The 20,563-nt window shown below is 42.2% G+C and overlaps 1 protein-coding gene across 9 annotated transcripts in view; it reads right to left on the bottom strand.

The window, feature by feature from the left end:
* The window catches only part of RALGAPA2 (Ral GTPase activating protein catalytic alpha subunit 2), a 329,915-nt gene that overhangs the window by 111,209 nt on the left and 198,143 nt on the right, over positions 1–20,563 (bottom strand). For 8 of the 9 annotated variants that reach the window (XR_004052562.1, XM_030914151.1, XM_010369111.2 and 5 more), the window contains 4 exons: positions 16,770–17,541; positions 15,532–15,603; positions 3,479–3,602; positions 1,377–1,532 (listed from right to left, as the gene is read on the bottom strand). Coding sequence is in view for 8 of the 9 variants with exons in the window: in XM_030914151.1 (XP_030770011.1) it covers positions 1,377–1,532; positions 3,479–3,602; positions 15,532–15,603; positions 16,770–17,541 (1,124 nt within the window). In the remaining variant the exon portion in view is untranslated. Of the gene's footprint in view, positions 1–1,376; positions 1,533–3,018; positions 3,242–3,478; positions 3,603–15,531; positions 15,604–16,769; positions 17,542–20,563 lie in introns of those variants that run through there. The other variant, XM_030914155.1, reaches the window with a different exon arrangement.

The following is a 20,563-nucleotide window of genomic DNA, read 5'->3' as shown; positions in this document are numbered from 1 at the left end:
CCCAAAATAATTACGATAGCAACATCAAAGATCACTGATTACAGACCACCATATGAGATGATGATAACAATAATAATAATAATAATAAAGTTAGAAACACTGTGAACATTACAAAATGAGACAGAGACACAAATGAGCACCTGCTGTTGGAAAAATGGTGCCGATAGACTTGTTTAAGGGTTGCCACAAATATCCAATTTGTAAAAAATGTAATACCTGTGAAGCGCAATAAAGTGCTGCACAATGAAACAAGGTATGCCTGTACACAGTCCAGACATCCGTGGTTGCAGTGGTGAAAAAGCAAAACCGTGCAATAAAGAAATAAAGCAGGTACAGTGAGGCCAATCTGCCAACATAAAGCACCTGGCTAATGGGGCGGGAAAAAAAGAATCAATTAGACCAACGGGCAATAATGAGGGATGATGGTCAGAGACCGTGCTAAGCAATTTCATAATTTCATAGGAATTATCTCATTTACTTCACTCAACAACCCTGTAACATAGGCTGTGTTTTTTATCTCACTTAATAGATGAAAAACTGAGGCACAGGCTGATGAAATAACTGACTATACATCTGATCCCTGTTGCGCCTGTCACCGGGGTCTGGCTATAACCACCACAGTAGACTCTCCAGTGGCCAGCCTTAGTCAGCACCTGAGGTGCTGCCCTCAGTCCCTTGCATTTATGTGATAGGGAGAGAGAAAGTGGGAATTCTAGGTTCCCCACCTGCTAGCAGGCCAGGTGAGTGCAAATCACAGTTGCTCTGAGACGTTCTCCTCATCTGGAAGCTTACAGAAGCAGATCCAATTAGAGGCTTCTTTCCTAGAGTCAAATGCCTTTTCTTTTAAGGCGCTCCTCACTTTTAACACAGGGTCGCCTGAGGCAAACATCCTGCAGGTTGGAAGGTAAAGGCCAAGTTCCCTGAGGGAGGTTCCTCAGGGGTGGATAAGGTTTCCTTTGACTTCTAAGGAAAACTGGCCACAGAGCAAGTTGAAGAATAAAAGGTAAGGGGCAACAGTGGGGCTGCTGGGCAGCTGCACACCTGCACTTAAGTTGACAGATGCTGCCAAATCGCTCTGTAGCGAGCCTTGGAGGGGCCTGCTTTCCCAGAGCCCCACCAGGACAGGGTTATCATACTTTGTAACCTTTGACAATCTGTGAGATCAAAAATGTCATTTTCCATCAGGTAATATTCACGGGAGGGAAGATGCAAAAGTAACATTTAAGACCCTTTCTTTTCCTAAACCTTAATCTCAGGGTCGTAGAGTTCAGAGGAAACCATCTCAGTGTGCGTTCTACCTTTGTATTTGTCTGTCTTAGGAGAACCTCACCAACAAACCAGGGCAGCTAAGAATGGTGCCTGAGGAGACCCCTTACCTTTTTGGTGAGGGAATCGTCTGAGTCTGACGGCATTCGAGTGGAAACGTGGAAAATCACTTCCACAGTCGAGGTAGCATAGTAAGGGGCCGTCTGCCCGGTGCTGCCATTGCGCTGAAGGCCACCCATGAACCCACAGTGGGTGGAGAGATCCACCTGACAAAGGTCACAAAGAAGAAAGAGTGAGGATCAAAAATGAGCTGTTCTTTCACTAAGCAGGACTCTGAATTCACAAAAACATAAATTATTTTCATTTTTATATCTTTCTTTCTGATTACAAACAAATGTAATACAAAGTTAGACCAGATTAAAATGTTAAAGAAATAAAAAACATTAAAAATGAAAGTGCTCTATAATCATATCAACTGAATAAAACCACTATCAAACTTTTGGTATATAATCTCTAACTTTTTTCCCACCTGTATGTATAAATGTATGTGTGTGTATATATATATGTGTGTGTATACATAGGTTCCGTATTGATGGAATTTGGGGGTTTCTGCTTTTTCAAATCAGAAAGCACACTCAAAGGAGTGTTCTTCTAAGACGCTGGGTCAAAAGGTACCAATATTAAAAATATTCAGCAAACTTTGCTAAACTGCCTTTCAAAAGGGTTGAACAACCACTTTACACCACTGCTGAAAGTTTATGAGTCATAATTCATTTTAAAGTTACGGCATGAGTGTTCACTTCTTAGTGTCTTTATCCAAAATGTTTAACTTGTCATAGACTAGTATTCTTTCAGTAAAACACCTATTCTAACACATATGAAAAAAGAAATAGAAGAATCTCCTCCATGCCAAATATAGTAAACATATACTCTTAAAACTCTAATTGATAAGGTATGACTTAAAAATATATTAAATAATAACTATATTCTATGACAAATTAGAAGTAGCCTTACTTGTGAGAACAATGATTTACTGGAAGTGCAGTAACTGTTAGACTCAAACCTACTTGCCTTAGTAAGGATGTCGTTTTGACTCTCATGTACTCTTACCCTGTCCCCATCCCTACCTCAGTCCCCTTGCTAGCATTGAGCTCTCAAAGGCACCCAGAAAGTTTTTCACAGCACAGGTACTCAAGAAACTAATAAAAAATAAGGAAATTGGCCGGATGCGGTGGCTCACGCCTGTAATCCCAGCACTTTGGGAGGCCAAGGCAGGTGAACCACGAGGTTAAGAGATCAAGATCATCATGGCCAACACGGTGAAACCCCGTCTCTACTAAAAATACAAAAAAATTAGCTGGGCGTGGTGGTGCGTGCCTGTAGTCTCAGCTACTTGGCAGGCTGAGGCAGGAGAAGAGCTTGAACCCGGGAGGTGGAGGTTGCAGTGAGCCAAGATCATGCGACTGCACTCCAGCCTGGTGACAGAGCAAGACTCTGTCTAAAAAAAGAAAAGAAAAAAGAAAAAAATAAGTAAATTATTTTAGATATGTTGATTTCCATTGTAACTACTACTAAGTCTTTCAGATTCTAGGAATTTTTTTGTTTAGGTTTATGTTTTGGGGGGAAAGGTGTGTGTGTGTGTGTGTGTGTGTGTGTGTGTGTGTGTGCGCGCGCGCGATATGTCTGTATGTCAGAGTACCATTTAATAAAGAAAAAATAAACTTTTCCAACATCAATCATCCTGAGATCTACCTTAGGGAAATAGGTTGATAGCTAAACCATCATGGCTATCATATTATATTTTCATTGCAACTTTTGACTTCATCCAACTCTTTCTTCATCTTTTCACCCATCAAGTCATTGACTTCTTCTTCAATCTCCATACTGTGGCCAAAGCCATTGCTTCTCTGCCCACATTTGTCTTCTCTTACTACAAACTGTCTATGGCTGGGAGAGCCCATCTGACTATTCAGTTCTGATAAAAAGCAAATGAAAAAATATTAAGAGGAAAGTTAAAGGAAAACAAAAGTTCACGTATTAAATACTGACAAGCAACTAATAGATGTCAAATCCAATAAATTCTTCAATTCCAGAACTCTACCTATGCTATATTTGAATGCAAAAGCACATGTAAAAACTTATACAATGTCTAGTTTGGACACATCTTTAAATAGTGCTGGTCAATAAACACCTACTGAATGAAATGCATTACCTCCCATCCAAGTCCAGCAACAAAGTCTTCATATGCTTGGCTTCCTCCTTCGTTAGAGAGGATTGAACACTTGTCTTCTTGACCTTCAGCAATGTAAAACACTGCGATTTTGTGTGTCTCACGGCTATAAATTTTTAAATTTAAAGGAGTTAGAATTCTTATACGTAAAATTTTACTTCACTACTATTAATACCACCAGCATGACTTCTACCACTGAGCTTGCATTTACTGAGAACCTGCTAGGGGTCAGTCAGTGTTCTGAGATGGTCTGACACATGATCTCATTTATTCTTCACAAATGTGCTAAAGAGATGAGTATTATTATCACCTCCCTAGCAGAGGTGGTTGAACGGAAGCACAGAAAGTGAAACAAAAAGCACACCCAGCAAGCAGGGGATGGGAACTGCGGCAAGGCCATCTGCTTCCTGAGACCATACCCTCAGATACAAGATACACTGACCAGCAGGTTGGGGCACATCATTTGGTAAGTTCTCTGTTTTTGGTAAAAAATAATCTTTTAAAGTATTTCAAATAGATATAAATTGTGAATAGATCTATGTGACTGTCCGTATTTAACTCATACTTTAGGCTACTGGGTGGCTCTGTGATTGGAACTATAAAATATGCCACGATTTTATGAGAAAAAGAATATCCTTCCAAGCAGAACACACTTAGGTATTTTCTTCATGAAGGGGTTTACTAACTCCTGGGCTCTGACTATTCTGAGGGTGCCTGACAAGGTGGACGGCTAGTCAGGGGAATCCCTTTTAGCCAAAACCTTCCATCTGCTTGTTCCAAGATAGATCTGGGATACTCTGGTATTAAATCAAGCAAAAGTGATGTGCACTTTGAAAAAAGAAGCCCTGCCATTTTCTCTTTTGTACATCTAGCATACTGCTTTGTATACAGTAGGTGTTCAGTTAAATCTCTGTTACTGAGCAGATATATAGGTGATACATTTGAATGCATTAATAATAAATTTCTACAAATTATACCCTGGAGTAAAGCGACAAAACACCTGGGGCTGTACCAAGCATTTGGTGATAGTTTAGAGATGAAAACACTGTTCTTATTCAAATGGAGCTTTAATTACGAATCATTCATTCCCTAGCCCAATCATCCAAGAGTTATGGTTTTTTTTAAAGTTTCGATGTCCACTTCCAGAGCGGTTCCACCTTTCTCCTTTTTTTGCACTACATTCTGATAAATCTCATAGGAATAACTGTAAAGTTCTTAAATACAGAAATATTTGTTCTGTCAATTTGTTTAATATTTCAACATTGTAATTTGATTAGATATCATATTAGTGGAACTGAGCTCCATATTTTAACAAATTCTCTAAGATTTCCTTCTGTGTGCATTATTTCTCTACTTCATAATCAGAACTAATTGACTCTCAATTAAAAAGTTACACAAATAACTGGAGGAAGAGAGTTCTCTCCTTTTACTAAGATAGCTTATTCACTTCCCCCATAGGTTATATGTAATAAACATATTTGGAAGAAGAATTAGAAAATACAGAAAGAAAAGAGAAGAATAAAAATCACTAGCAATTTCAACAGATAATAAGCAAAGAACATAGCCGTTACACCATTTTAGGATGCACTTTTGCATGCACATATGAGAAGCTACTACATTCTGCTTTACAACAGATTTTTTCACTTAAAATATCTGTGAACACTTTTTTTTATTGTGGTAAAATATACATATCACAAAATTCACCATTTCAACCATTTTTTAGTGTGAAGACTTTTATATCATGTGCTTCTACAACAGACATGATTGTAACAACATTCCATTATATTAATATGTCATAGCCCAAATCCTCATTTAGGTTGCTTCCATTTTAAAAGACACTTTCACGTAATCTTTAATACATCTTAAAGATAATCTTTAATGTTTTTAATCTTTTCACAATATCTGTTTTTTGAGACAGTCTCACTTCATCACCCAGGCTGGAGTGCAGTGGTGTGATCTCAGCTCACTGCAACCTCCGCCTCCTGTGTTCACGTGATTCTTGTGCCTCAGCCGTCCCAGTAGTTGGGACTACAGGTGCATGCCATCACACACCACCACACCTGGCTAATTTTTTATTATTATTTTTAGTAGAGACAGGGTTTCACCATGTTGGCCAGGCTGGTCTTGAACTCCTGATCTCAGGTGATCCACCCACCTTGGCCTCCCAAAGTGCTGGCTTTATAGGCTTGAGCAACATGCCCAGCCCGAATATCTTTAATATGTCCTTAAAATAAATTTAGAAAGCTTGTCCTCATGCAGCAGGAAGCCCTGAAAGTGCCACACCATTCACTGCCCTGAGCAACAGGCAGGGGACACCAATGGCGTAGAATCTGACTAGACTATTTCAAGTGCTACAGAAATTTGGGCACTTGGATAATAACAGAAACCATAACCTATGACCTAAAAGACTGCCTCTTTCAACAAAGGTGGAGAAGTATAGTTATTCAATTTCTATCTGCAGGTCTCTCTACATATGTAAAAAATCCTCAGCATTTAATTTTTCTTTGTTTTATAGACTTTACATACATAAAGACAACCTCAGGTTTATCTACAATGTTTCAGTTTATTCTCCTTAAAAATCTAAGCTTTTTCCATTGCAGCTGTTCCTAAGTCCTTGAGCCCTCATTAACTCAATGTGGGAGCACAAGAGAGCTAAGCCTGAATGATGGGGCTGACCAATGTGAGTGTGAGGAAAGATGACCTTTAGTTGTAAACATTCATCAAATTTCACGTTCTCCAAAATGTTAGTACACAGAGAGCCTGCTAGGATGCAGAAGCTGTGTCTGGCCTTATTAGAACCATGCTTTTGAAATGGTAATTAGCACATCAACAGCACTTCACATCCATAAGAAGCACACCAATGTATGAAGGAGCAGGTAATTCAGAAACACACATACATGAAATTAACAATCTCCCCTTCCTCATTAGAATGCACTGTTCTTTCTTATTAGGAATAGACCAGAATAGCTCAGTTTCCTTGTGCTGTCACATGAAAAAGCCAAAGGAAAGCATGATTTTAACATCCACCTCCCCATGCAGTGGCAAGAAGGCATTTATATCTAAAAGGGAAGCCCACTGTGATTTGTATGTACATTCATCATAGCATTGACAATCTAGACCATAGCTGCAAGATAGCCTCAACTTTTCCAAAGAACATGTTAAGAAGGAACTATGCATCAAGAGCAGTGAGATAAATTGATAACAGAATTAAACAGAAATGTTCAAAATGAAAGTTGACAGACAAGGTATTTTCTTACCTGCTACCTGACCAAAATACAGGGCAGTCTAGATTTCTCAAAGCTGAGGAGTACCAGACTTATTTCTAGTTTCTTCAAAAAGAATCTTCAAAACACCCTTCACCTTAAAATAAGTTGATACCCACTTGATGTCAGGAAGACACTAAATCCAGGAGTTGGGGTTTTAAGTGAAGGTTGATCAAGGCGCAGGGAGGGGACTGCCACTCAGCTATTCAAAGCCGTATTTCGCTGCAACAGTACCCCAGGGAGCTAATTCAATTGTACCTCATGCAACTAAAGTGCATTAACACTCAACAAATTGACCGCAATTACATGAAACCAAGTATTCACTTAATACTAAGAAGCCTGGAATAATTCAGCATATGCTTAAAAAGCTGAGTGTGGAACCCAAATGACTGCTTATTTAATACCAAAGGAAGGAGGGAGAGGATGGTGAATCCCTGAGTTCTTCAGAATAAATCCCTTACAGAATTTCCATAGAAAAGTTGATCTATGTTCCTCTAGAGAAAAGGAATCACAAGAACAATCAGGAAATGGAATACAGTGAAGGGCAAGGTGAGAAATGGCAGCTTCAGGTTTTTCATTTCTAATGACTTTAAAAAATTATTCAAATTCAAATCTTTTACTGTTTCACCTGATAAGTCAGGAAATAAAGACATTTAAAATGGCAATGGAGCTGCAGGCTTCTGGACAGAGAATGGCTCCTTTATCCAGGTAAAATTACAAATGAATATTTTAATTCTGTGTTTTTATAAAAATGTCTGTATATTTCTTGATACTGAAATATGTATCACTCTCCAGAGAAGAGTAAGGCCACCTAGGGAAAAAGGCCCTCATATCCCCTTCTGCAGAGGGAATCAGGTTTGGAACAGCCATCCTGTCACATTCCCAAGACTTGGAAACATACACGAAACAGTTCATGCCTCAACATGTGTGTAGATATGAGATGCAATAAGAGGTCCTGAGTGACCTGGGAGACAGGTGGGAAAGTAGAAGGGTGAAGAAAAGAAAAGAAAAAAAGAAAAGAAAACTTATGCCCTTCTGATTCCCACAAAATGGTCAACACAAACAAATCCATCTTAATAACACATGCTTCTGAAGGATGGAAACAATACACAGCTGTAAGTTTAATATTATTTTATCTACTCAGTCCTTAGTGACATTACCAAAGGACCTTTCTGAAACATAATCTTCCAAGTGTTTAAAAGAAAATTCCAACTGGACTTTGCTAGTTGGGTTTACATCCAATTCAAGAATTCAAAACACCAAAGAAGAAACACAGTTGTGAAGGTGATATGCAAATAATACTGACATGAACCAAGAGTTTGCTTGACAATAAAATTTAAGCATGTGTCACTTTGAGTTTTGATCAAAACTTTAAAATAAACAATAACACCATCACAAAGCCACTGAAACACACGATGGTGAAAATACTCATTCAGCAGGCTATAACTCATCACTGTAAGTGCAAGCAGGAGAAGCTTACGACTTAGAAGAGAAGCATGAGAGTGGATGAATGAAGGATTTAATGAATGGAATAAAGAGCTCTAGTAATTTTCTGAAATTCTAGGATATGACTTTGGTCAAGACAAAGCAGGACTCTGTTATTTCCTTTCTTCCTTCTCACTTCTCAGACAGCACCACCCTTTAAAAACATATAGCTCAAAACGGATTTAAAAATTTATGAGTTAACGAGTAGTAAGAAAAATGTAATGAATAAAATATAGTGTGAAGAGTTGAAAAATAAACTTGAGGAAAACAACCTGAATTTTTAATTTGAGAGCTGAGAGAATATTACAATATTCCTAAGTGGAATAAAGGGGAATGAAGTTTTTTTTTTTTTTTTTTTTTTAAGAGGTTTTTTTTAAAAACTAAAGATTAAGGAGGCAGCTTATTCTCTTCAAAACTTTGAAACATCTGTTATGTACCAAGTACTATACTTATTCTTGACTTACATGATTTTGGAAACACACATTCCCCAAATCAAACACTTTTCATGGTTGTGAGCTCATCTATAGAAACGCTTCTGAGATAGTATAGAACGGGGTGGATCTGAGAGTCTGGCCAGTTTTGGAGAATGAGGCTTATTAACAGAGAGTTATTAATTACAACACACTAGTTTTTTTATTTATTTATTTATTTATTTATTTTTATTTATTTTTTTTTTATTATACTTTAAGTTCTAGGGTACATGTGCATAACGTGCAGGTTTGTTACATATGTATACTTATGCCATGTTGGTGTGCTGCACCCATCAACTCGTCAGCACCCATCAATTCATCATTTATATCATGTATAACTCCCCAATGCAATCCCTCCCTCCTCCCCCCTCCCCATGATAGACCCCAGTGCGTGATGTTCCCCTTCCCGAGTCCAAGTGATCTCATTGTTCAGTTCCCACCTATGAGTGAGAACATGCGGTGTTTGGTTTTCTCTTCTTGTGATAGTTTGCTAAGAATGATGGTTTCCAGCTGCATCCATGTCCCTACAAAGGACGCAAACTCATCCTTTTTTATGGCTGCATAGTATTCCATGGTGTATATGTGCCACATTTTCTTAATCCAGTCTGTCACAGATGGACATTTGGGTTGATTCCAAGTCTTTGCTATTGTGAATAGTGCTGCAATAAACATACGTGTACATGTGTCTTTGTAGTAGAATAATTTATAATCCTTTGGGTATATACCCAGTAGTGGGATGGCTGGGTCATATGGTACATCTAGTTCTAGATCCTTGAGGAATTGCCATACTGTTTTCCATAATGGTTGAACTAGTTTACAATCCCACCAACAGTGTAAAAGTGTTCCTATTTCTCCACATCCTCTCCAACACCTGTTGTTTCCTGACTTCTTAATGATTGCCATTCTAACTGGTGTGAGATGGTATCTCATTGTGGTTTTGATTTGCATTTCTCTGATGGCGAGTGATGATGAGCATTTTTTCATGTGTCTGTTGGCTGTATGAATATCTTCTTTTGAGAAATGTCTGTTCATATCCTTTCCCCACTTTTTGATGGGGTTGTTTTTTTCTCGTATATTTGTTTGAGTTCTTTGTAGATTCTGGATATTAGCCCTTTGTCAGATGAGTAGGTTGCAAAAATTTTCTCCCATTCTGTAGGTTGCCTGTTCACTCTGATAGTAGTTTCTTTTGCTGTGCAAAAGCTCTTTAGTTTAATTAGATCCCATTTGTCAATTTTTGCTTTTGCTGCCGTTGCTTTTGGTGTTTTAGACATGAAGTCCTTGCCCATGCCTATGTCCTGAATGGTACTACCTAGATTTTCTTCTAGGGTTTTTATGGTATTAGGTCTAACATTTAAGTCTCTAATCCATCTTGAATTAATCTTCGTATAAGGGGTAAGGAAAGGATCCAGTTTCAGCTTTCTACTTATGGCTAGCCAAACTTCCCAGCACCATTTATTAAATAGGGAATCCTTTCCCCATTTCTTGTTTCTCTCAGGTTTGTCAAAGATCAGATGGCTGTAGATGTGCGGTATTATTTCTGAGGACTCTGTTCTGTTCCATTGGTCTATATCTCTGTTTTGGTACCAGTACCATGCTGTTTTGGTTACTGTAGCCTTGTAGTATAGTTTGAAGTCAGGTAGCGTGACGCCTCCAGCTTTGTCCTTTTGACTTAGGATTGTCTTGGCAATGCGGGCTCTTTTTTGGTTCCATATGAACTTTTAAAGCAGTTTTTTCCAATTCTGTGAAGAAACTCATTGGTAGCTTGATGGGGATGGCATTGAATCTATAAATAACCTTGGGGAGTATGGCCATTTTCACGATATTGATTCTTCCTATCCATGAGCATGGTATGTTCTTCCATTTGTTTGTGTCCTCTTATTTCACTGAGCAGTGGTTTGTAGTTCTCCTTGAAGAGGTCCTTTACATCCCTTGTAAGCTGGATTCCTAGGTATTTTATTCTCTTTGAAGCAATTGTGAATGGAAGTTCATTCCTGATTTGGCTCTCTGCTTGTCTGTTGCTGGTGTATAAGAATGCTTGTGATTTTTGCACATTAATTTTGTATCCTGAGACTTTGCTGAAGTTGCTTATCAGCTTAAGGAGATTTTGGGCTGAGACGATGGGGTTTTCTAAATATACAATCATGTCATCTGCAAACAGGGACAATTTGACTTCTTCTTTTCCTAACTGGATACCCTTGATTTCTTTCTCTTGCCTGATTGCCCTAGCCAGAACTTCCAACACTATGTCGAATAGGAGTGGTGAGAGAGGGCATCCCTGTCTTGTGCCAGTTTTCAAAGGGAATTTTTCCAGTTTTTGCCCATTCAGTATGATATTAGCTGTGGGTTTGTCATAAATAGCTCTTATTATTTTGAGGTACGTTCCATCAATACCGAATTTATTGAGCGTTTTTAGCATGAAGGGCTGTTGAATTTTGTCAAAAGCCTTTTCTGCATCTATTGAGACAATCATGTAGTTCTTGTCTTTGGTTCTGTTTATATGCTGGATTATGTTTATTGATTTGCGAATGTTGAACCAGCCTTGCATCCCAGGGATGAAGCCCACTTGATCATGGTGGATAAGCTTTTTGATGTGCTGCTGAATCCGGTTTGCCAGTATTTTATTGAGAATTTTTGCATCAATGTTCATCAGGGATATTGGTCTAAAATTCTCTTTTTTTGTTGTGTCTCTGCCAGGCTTTGGTATCAGGATGATGTTGGCCTCATAAAATGAGTTAGGGAGGATTCCCTCTTTTTCTATTGATTGGAATAGTTTCAGAAGGAATGGTACCAGCTCCTCCTTGTACCTCTGGTAGAATTCAGCTGTGAATCCATCTGGTCCTGGACTTTTTTTGGTGGGTAGGCTATTAATTGTTGCCTCAATTTCAGAGCCTGCTATTGGTCTATTCAGGGATTCAACTTCTTCCTGGTTTAGCCTTGGGAGAGTGTAAGTGTCCAGGAAATTATCCATTTCTTCTAGATTTTCTAGTTGATTTGCGTAGAGGCGTTTATAGTATTCTCTGATGGTAGTTTGTATTTCTGTGGGGTCAGTGGTGATATCCCCTTTATCATTTTTTATTGCATCTATTTGATGCCTCTCTCTTTTCTTCTTTATTAGCCTTGCTAGCGGTCTGTCAATTTTGTTGATCTTTTCAAAAAACCAACTCCTGGATTCATTGATGTTTTGGAGGGTTTTTTGTGTCTCTATCTCCTTCAGTTCGGCTCTGATCTTAGTTATTTCTTGCCTTCTGCTAGCTTTTGAATGTGTTTGCTCTTGCCTCTCTAGTTCTTTTAATTGTGATGTCAGAGTGTCAATTTTAGATCTTTCCTGCTTTCTCTTGTGGGCATTTAGTGCTATAAATTTCCCTCTACACACTGCTTTAAATGTGTCCCAGAGATTCTGGTATGTTGTATCTTTGTTCTCATTGGTTTCAAAGAACATCTTTATTTCCGCTTTCATTTCGTTATGTACCCAGTAGTCATTCAGGAGCAGGTTGTTCAGTTTCCATGTAGTTGAGTGGTTTTGATTGAGTTTCTTAGTCCTGAGTTCTAGTTTGATTGCACTGTGGTCTGAGAGACAGTTTGTTATAATTTCTGTTCTTTTACATTTGCTGAGGAGTGCTTCACTTCCAATTATGTGGTCAATTTTGGAATAAGTGCGATGTGGTGCTGAGAAGAATGTATATTCTGTTGATTTGGGGTGGAGAGTTCTATAGATGTCTATTAGGTCCGCTTGGTGCAGAGATGAGTTCAATTCCTGGATATCCTTGTTAACTTTCTGTCTCGTTGATCTGTCTAATGTTGACAGCGGAGTGTTGAAGTCTCCCATTATTATTGTATGGGAGTCTAAGTCTCTTTGTAAGTCTCTGAGGACTTGCTTTATGAATCTGGGTGCTCCTGTATTGGGTGCATATATATTTAGGAGAGTTAGCTCTTCCTGTTGAATTGATCCCTTTACCATTATGTAATGGCCTTCTTTGTCTCTTTTGATCTTTGATGGTTTAAAGTCTGTTTTATCAGAGACTAGGATTGCAACCCCTGCTTTTTTTTTGTTCTCCATTTGCTTGGTAGATCTTCCTCCATCCCTTTATTTTGAGCCTATGTATGTCTCTGCATGTGAGATGGGTCTCCTGAATACAGCAGACTGATGGGTCTTGACTCTTTATCCAGTTTGCCAGTCTGTGTCTTTTAATTGGAGCATTTAGTCCATTAACATTTAAGGTTAATATTGTTATGTGTGAACTTGATCCTGCCATTATGATATTAACTGGTTATTTTGCTCGTTAGTTGATGCAGTTTCTTCCTAGCCTCGATGGTCTTTACATTTTGGCATGTTTTTGCGATGGCTGGTACCGGTTGTTCCTTTCCATGTTTAGGGCTTCCTTCAGGGTCTCTTGTAAGGCAGGCCTGGTGGTGACAAAATCTCTAAGCATTTGCTTATCTGTAAAGGATTTTATTTCTCCTTCACTGATGAAACTTAGTTTGTCTGGATATGAAATTCTGGGTTTAAAATTCTTTTCTTTAAGAACGTTGAATATTGGCCCCCACTCTCTTCTGGCTTGTAGAGTTTCTGCCGAGAGATCTGCTGTTAGTCTGATGGGCTTCCCTTTGTGGGTAACCCGACCTTTCTCTCTGGCTGCCCTTAAGATTTTTTCCTTCATTTCAACTTTGGTGAATCTGGCAATTATGTGTCTTGGAGTTGCTCTTCTGGAGGAGTATCTTTGTGGCGTTCTCTGTATTTCCTGAATTTGAATGTTGGCCTGCCCTACTAGGTTGGGGAAGTTCTCCTGGATGATATCCTGAAGAGTGTTTTCCAACTTGGTTCCATTTTCCCCCTCACTTTCAGGCACCCCAATCAGACGTAGATTTGGTCTTTTTACGTAATCCCATACTTCTTGCAGGCTTTGCTCATTTCTTTTTCTTCTTTTTTCTTTTGGTTTCTCTTCTTGCTTCATTTCATTCATTTGATCTTCAATCGCTGATACTCTTTCTTCCAGTTGATCGAGTCCGTTACTGAAGCTTGTGCATTTGTCACGTATTTCTCGTGTCATGGTTTTCATCTCTGTCATTTCGTTTATGATCTTCTCTGCATTAATTAGTCTAGCTGTCAATTCTTCCACTCTTTTTTCAAGATTTTTAGTTTCTTTGCGCTGGGTATATAATTCCTCCTTTAGCTCTGAGAAGTTTGATGGACTGAAGCCTTCTTCTCTCCTCTCGTCCAAGTCATTCTCTGACCAGCTTTGATCCGTTGCTGGCGATGGGCTGCGCTCCTTTGCAGGGGGAGATGCGCTCTTATTTTTTGAATTTCCAGCTTTTCTGCCCTGCTTCTTCCCCATCTTTGTGGTTTTATCTGTCTCTGGTCTTTGATGGTGGTGACGTACTGATGGGGTTTTGGTATAGGTGTCCTTCCTGTTTGATAGTTTTCCTTCTGACAGTCAGAAGGACTGTCTGTTGGTCTGTTGGAGATTGCTTGAGGTCCACTCCAGACCCTGTTTGCCTGGGTATCAGCAGCAGAGGTTGCCGAAGATAGAATATTGCTGAACAGCGAGTGTACCTGTCTGATTCTTCCTTTGGAAGTTTCCTCTCAGGGGTGTACTCCACCCTGTGAGGTGTGGGGTGTCAGACTGCCCCTAGTGGGGGATTTCTCCCAGCTAGGCTACTCAGGGGTGAGGGACACACCTGAGCAGGCAGTCTCCGTTCTCAGATCTCAACCTCCGCGTTGGGAGATCCACGGCTCTCCCCAAAGCTGTCAGACAGAGTCGTTTGCGTCTGCACCGGCTCCCGCTACTTCCCCTGTTGGTCTTCAGCTGTGCGCTGTCCCCAGAGGTGGAGACTACAGAGACAGGCAGGCTTCCTTGAGCTGCTGTGAGCTCCACCCAGTTCGAGCTTCCCAGCGGCTTTGTTTACCTACTTAAGCCTCAGCAATGGCGGGCGCCCCTCCCCCAGCCTCGCTGCTGCCTTGCGGATAGATCGCGGCAGACTGCTGTGTTAGCAGTGAGGGAGGCTTCGTGGGCGTGGGACCCTCCCGGCCAGGTGTGGGATATATTCTCCTGGTGTGCCTGTATGCTTACAGCGCAGTATTGGGGTGGGAGTTACCCGATTTTCCAGGTGTTGTGTGTCTCAGTTCCCCTGGCTAGGAAAACGGATCCCCTTCCCCCTTGCGCTTCCAGGTGAGGCGATGCCTCGCCCTGCTTCAGCTCTCGCTGGTCAGGCTGCAGCAGCTGACCAGCACCGATTGTCCGGCACTCCCTAGTGAGATGACCCCAGTACCTCAGTTGAAAATGCAGAAATCACCGGTCTTCTGTGTCGCTCGCGCTGGGAGTTGGAGACTGGAGCTGTTCCTATTCGGCCATCTTGCTCCCAACACACTAGTTTTAACCTTTCCAACACTATGAAGCCACAAGTACAGAATGTTAGCGCCGCGGTACACAGCATGGATTTTGAAGTCAGACTCACTTGGCTTTAGACAGGGTATGAGCAACCATGGGCTGTTTAACCTAGGTAAACTTTTTCTTCATCATAAGGAGGTGGTTGCAGAGATCATATGAGAATAAATTTCTACTGGCAGCCACAAAGAAAGACAATCAAAAGTACAGATTAGGTGGGAGTGGTGAGCTCTTTTTAGTGTACCAAACATGAAAGTTTATTCCTTACAGTAAAAAACACCAAAGGTATGGCATGCGCAAATGTCACCAGATGCTAGGTTACAGAACTACCCTTGGATGTCTCAGTAAGTGTATTCATTCCTGCAGTTGTATCTGTTATCCAAGAATACCCAGAGACAAACAGGAAAAAAGTGATTTGATATACTTTCACATACCACTGGCGGGAGTCCAAATTTTTTAGCTCTCTCAGTAATTTTGAATTTTTCTTCAACAGATGAAAATTCTTCCTATAAAGAAAAAAGGATGGAAGAAAAACCATGTGATTACAGAACCATTTTGCCGCTTTTCAATCAGTAATTTAATAAAAATACCTATCACCCATCCTCTACCACCTCACTCACAAAAGATTTGTGATAGAAACCTACAGAATGAACTCCATTCTCCGTAAGACATGCAAAGGTATAAAAATTCCACCGGCATCCCATTACTACCCAGTGACACAGATGGCTCTTTGGTGAGTGTTGTGACTTATATGCATGTGACTGTGTGACTGTGTCTGTTTCCAGTGTCAGCTCTGCTGTGAATCCCTTTTCCCCACCTCTGTTCTTAAAAACTCCACTCCACTATCAGGGTCCAGCTCAAATCCGCCCCTTTCCACAAAGTCTTCTCCATTGCTCTGTACTTCCCATTGGATTTAATCATTACTCATGAACTCCTGGGTCATTCTATCCTTTATCAGAGTTGTATTAGGTCTATCTCCCACATCAGACCTAAGGTTAGACTGTGGCTTATTCACCTTTGTAGTTCATTTGCTTCCTGCATGAAGGCAGAAACAATAATGGACAAAACAATAATTAAAACACACACTCTCAGCCAGGTGCAGTGGCTCACGCTTATAATCCCAACAGTTTGGGAGGCCAAGGCGGGTAACTCATGAGGTCAGGAGTTCGAGACCAGCCTGGCCAACATAGTGAAACCCCATCTCTACTAAAAATACAAAAAATTAGCTGGGCATGGTGGCAGGTGCCTGTAATCCCAGCTACTCAGGAGACTGAGGCAGAAGAATTGCTTGAACCTGGGAGGCGGAGGTTGCAGTGAGCCAAGACCACACCACAGCGCTCCAGCCCAGGCAAAAGAGCAAGACTCTGTCTAAAAAAACAAAAAACAAACAAACAACAACAACCACCACTGCCCTACCCACCCCCCCCCCCACAATGTTTGATATCCTTTAAAATATCCAACATGTTTGGAATTCAGTCTGCACACCAGTACAGCATAATTTCATTTCTAGCTTTAATTTAGTAGCAGAAAATAAGCTGCAAATGTTAAAATAAAGAAAAATCTCCACTCTTCTCTCTTCTCAAATCTTTTCTTCTTCCCCAACCACAAACTGATAAAAAATACAAGTACATGAAAATAATAAAATAACTGGAGGTCTAGCGTGGATTGTTACCTTCTGTCCCAAGAATTCATTCCCAAGTCATCAAGCAATAACCTGCAGAAATAAAAGGGTCCTCGGGGCTCCACTGGGGAGGGCTGCCCTTGGCTGGTGACTTTCATTGCAGAATCGAAGTTATGACTCTGGATATACTCATCCTCCTGAGCATTTTGGCGCAAAATGACCTCGATAATTTCCTTCTCTTGGTCATAGTTCATGCCACATGGGGGTAGGGAAGGTTCATTTAGATTTAGCTGTGATGGTAAAAGGCATTCAGGACTTGTATGGCCAATGTTTTCAAGTAACTTGTCAAGAACATCATCCCCCTCCTCAACTTGAGAAGAGTCTTTCTGAGGTCCAAATGTGTCATGATGCCAGCTCGAAATCAGAAATGAAGGATTTCTTCCATTGGGTGCTAAGCAGCCTTCCAAAGGTCCATATAAAACCTTACCATCCCAAGAGTACTTCCCTGAGATATCCCTCACAATTACTCTCACATCAGAGAGACAGCCCACTGGTGATCCTCCTGCCAGTCCTTCTGTGGGTGTCTGAAGGTAGGAGATGAGGGTGCTATCGTTAAATACAAACAGCTGCAGGTTTGGGCTTCTAAACACCTCAGAGGACAGCTCAGAGCCTTCCACATGGGCATTGTCGTGGTTCTCGCTGACAAGGCTGTGCAGTATGGCAGGGCCCCCACTGAGGGGGTAGTGCCCCAGGTGGTTCACCAGGTGGGCCATCACCATTCGAGCAGTCAAGGGGATCAACTCCAAACTTCTTCTCTTCTTCTCTGTAAACAGCAGTAAAGAAACATAAAGAGTCAGTGGTGAATGAAGATTAAAACTCAACTCCTTTTTTTGGAGGGGGGGGCAGGGGGCAGTTCCAATATGGTATATTGCCAGTTTTTAGTGTGCCTCAGCTACTTAGAAATAGCAACATGGTGCAAAAAGATCAACTCTCTGAGCTTTAATTCAAGAAGGAAAATGGGAATTCACTGGAATCATGAAGGATGTTCCAGATCTCAGGGAGGACAATGCAGGCAAACAGCCCCTGTGATGGCATCCAGCTGATGTGAGTGAAGCCCCAGTGCCTGATAAAGAGTCTCCCTCTGTAATTTACCTTTCCACTGGGGAACCAAGCAATCCAGGCCAAGGCAGAGAATGATGTTTCTCCCAAGCCCCAGGGCTATCTTGGGGACAGGCTTGGAGGTGCTGAGAGGAAAAGACACCAGAAAAAGCTGCAGGCATTTCCTAGATCCGGAACTGAGAGACTGGAGCACTTGCTCTGGAGTGGGGTAGGGACTTCCACAGCCAGAACTGCAGAAAGTGCCCCAGCAGTAGGCACTGGAATTGTGCTCCTCTCAACTGCAGGCTTGGGGTGGCAGGAGAGAGCTGCTACAGCTAAAGTTTCTCCTGAGCAACAAGACTTGCAGCCAGGGCCAGCTTGGCAACATAGAATCAGTCTGCATGTGTCATTGCTGAGTGCACCAGACTGCTCCCCTGAGATCATGGTGCAGCAGGGCCCTCTCTATTTCACTCCCAGACAGAACTCCAGGCAGTAAGGGCAAACGCTTTCCTAGACTGGCAGCCTGAGCTGCCCCAACCTTCCTGTGCACACATCATGGTACAGTAGGGCCCTCTCCACTCCGTGCCTAGGCAGATCTCCAGGCATTCAGAGCACCTGCTTGCCTGGACCAGCAGCCTGAGCCATGCTTCCCTTCCTGGACATAGACTGTGGTGCAACAGGGCCCTTTGCACTCCGCACCCAAGCAGATCTCCAGGCATTCAAAGCACCTGCTCACCTGGACTGGTAGTGTGAGCTGCTTCACCTTTTATGTAGAGATCCTGGAGCAGGGGGACCCTCTCTGCTTCATGCTCAGGAAGGTCTCTAGGCACTGACAGCTCCTGCTTCCCTGGTTCAGCAGCCTGACTCTCTCCATCCCTCCTCTGCTGAGATCCTGGTGCAGGGGAACCCTCTCCACTCCACACCAAGACAGATCTCCAGGTATCCGGCACACTTCCTTGCCCAGATTGGCGGCCTGAGCTGCCCCACCCTTCCTGTATGGTACAGTGGAGCCCACTCCACTCCATGCCCAGGCAGATCTCCAAGCATTCAGAGCACCCACTCACCTGAATCAGCAGACTGAGCCAGCTTGCCCTTCCTGTGCAGAGAACATGGTGAAGTGGGGTCCTCTCCACCCATGCCCAGGCATATCTCCAGGTAGTTGCAGTGCCTGCTCATCTGGGTTACCAGCCTGAGCCAACCCACCTTTCTTGTGCAGAGATTGTAGTATAGCAGAGCCCTTTGCACTCCAAGCCCAGGCAGACTTACAGATACCTGGAGCACCCAAACCCACTCTCCTGATCAGGAGTTCAGGTGCCCCTCTGCCTGTGCAGAGAACTGGAAGCCAAGGAGATTTCCCAGCTCCATGCCTAGGCACATCACTGGGCACCTGATGGCCACCCAGTGGATTCTCCCTCAGCACTGCTACTTGTACCCAACACCAGGGGAGCTGTAAATAAGCCTGTCCAGTCTGGCTCAATCCATCTTGTCCCCTGCCCACCCAGGGCTAAGCAGGGAGCTCAGACCACTGTGCACTCCATGGATCACCCCATTGCCTGAGGCAATAGAGAGCTTCTCCTGGTAAACAAGGATCAAGTATATATCTGGCCACATCGCCCACAGCCAGCTTTTACCCATAAACACCATCTACTGGCTTATAGGTCAAATTGCACAGCCCAATATAAAACCTGCCGACAGAAGTGCATAGGGCTATAGAAGCAAATCCAGAAGACGGCAGATTGGAGGCAGTGTTAGCGTGCCTCTCTCACTGGGAAGGACAGAATAGTGTGTAGAGATTTGCATTGTGAACTTTTTTCCAAGGAGCAATACAGGAATTCAACAGGAAAACTGCAAGAATCCACAGACCCTTTGAAAGAAGCAGAAGGCTGAAGTCTACTCCAAGAGACAGGTGAAAAACTATAAATCCTCAGAGTGTGAGTGGGAGAAACTACCTTCAGAATACACATTCCCACATGGGAATCTGAAAATCCAGGTCATGGGAGAAGGCCTTAACCCTACCCAGAGCTGGAACTGCTTAAGGGAGTGATGAGAAACATAAAAGTAGAAGTAGCAGCAGGAAAGGCCTTGCAGGCATTCCCAGTCTCCAGCATGAACCGAGGGAAGCCATACCTGAATATATCTCACAGGGGTCCTTGGGGAAGCCAGTCAACTAGCTCAGAAAGGGGTTGCAGGGTGAAAGATGCTCCTAACTGAATTTTGTGATATAATCTCGAGCAGGGATTTTGTGATATAATCTCGATATAAACAACAGGCAGGGGTTGGGGGGGGCAGGGAAGTGCATTGCAGACAGATCTGCATCATGGGCAGATAGGAGGGGCACGGCCAGAAAGCCAAGTGGGAAAGCTTATGGACTGGGGCAGATCTGGGTTCTGTGTGCCGACTGCCTGGATCCAAACCTGGTGCTGCTAGTAAGAACACTGAGGGAGTGAGATAGGCCTTGCCAACTGCATGGGAGCTGGGCAAGGCTTACTGCTACCTGCTACACTCCACTCCCATTGTGAACTCTTCTGTGCAGCACAGGCAGTTATACTACCTCTGGAGCATTACCCCACTGCCTGAGAACCACCCCCGACCCTCAAAGGAACCATGGCTGGCCCCACTCAAGGAGAGTCAGAGCACAGACCTGCTCAACCCTATCCCCACCTGTTGGTATATATCCCTGCACCCACCCTGGTAGCTTAGGTAGCTTAACACAAAGGACATAAACTTGTAGGAGCTTTACAGCTCTG

The sequence above is a fragment of the Rhinopithecus roxellana genome, chromosome 13, assembly GCF_007565055.1.
Source record: "Rhinopithecus roxellana isolate Shanxi Qingling chromosome 13, ASM756505v1, whole genome shotgun sequence".
Taxonomy (NCBI): domain Eukaryota; kingdom Metazoa; phylum Chordata; class Mammalia; order Primates; family Cercopithecidae; genus Rhinopithecus; species Rhinopithecus roxellana.
This window is presented reverse-complemented; position numbering and strand designations above follow the sequence as displayed.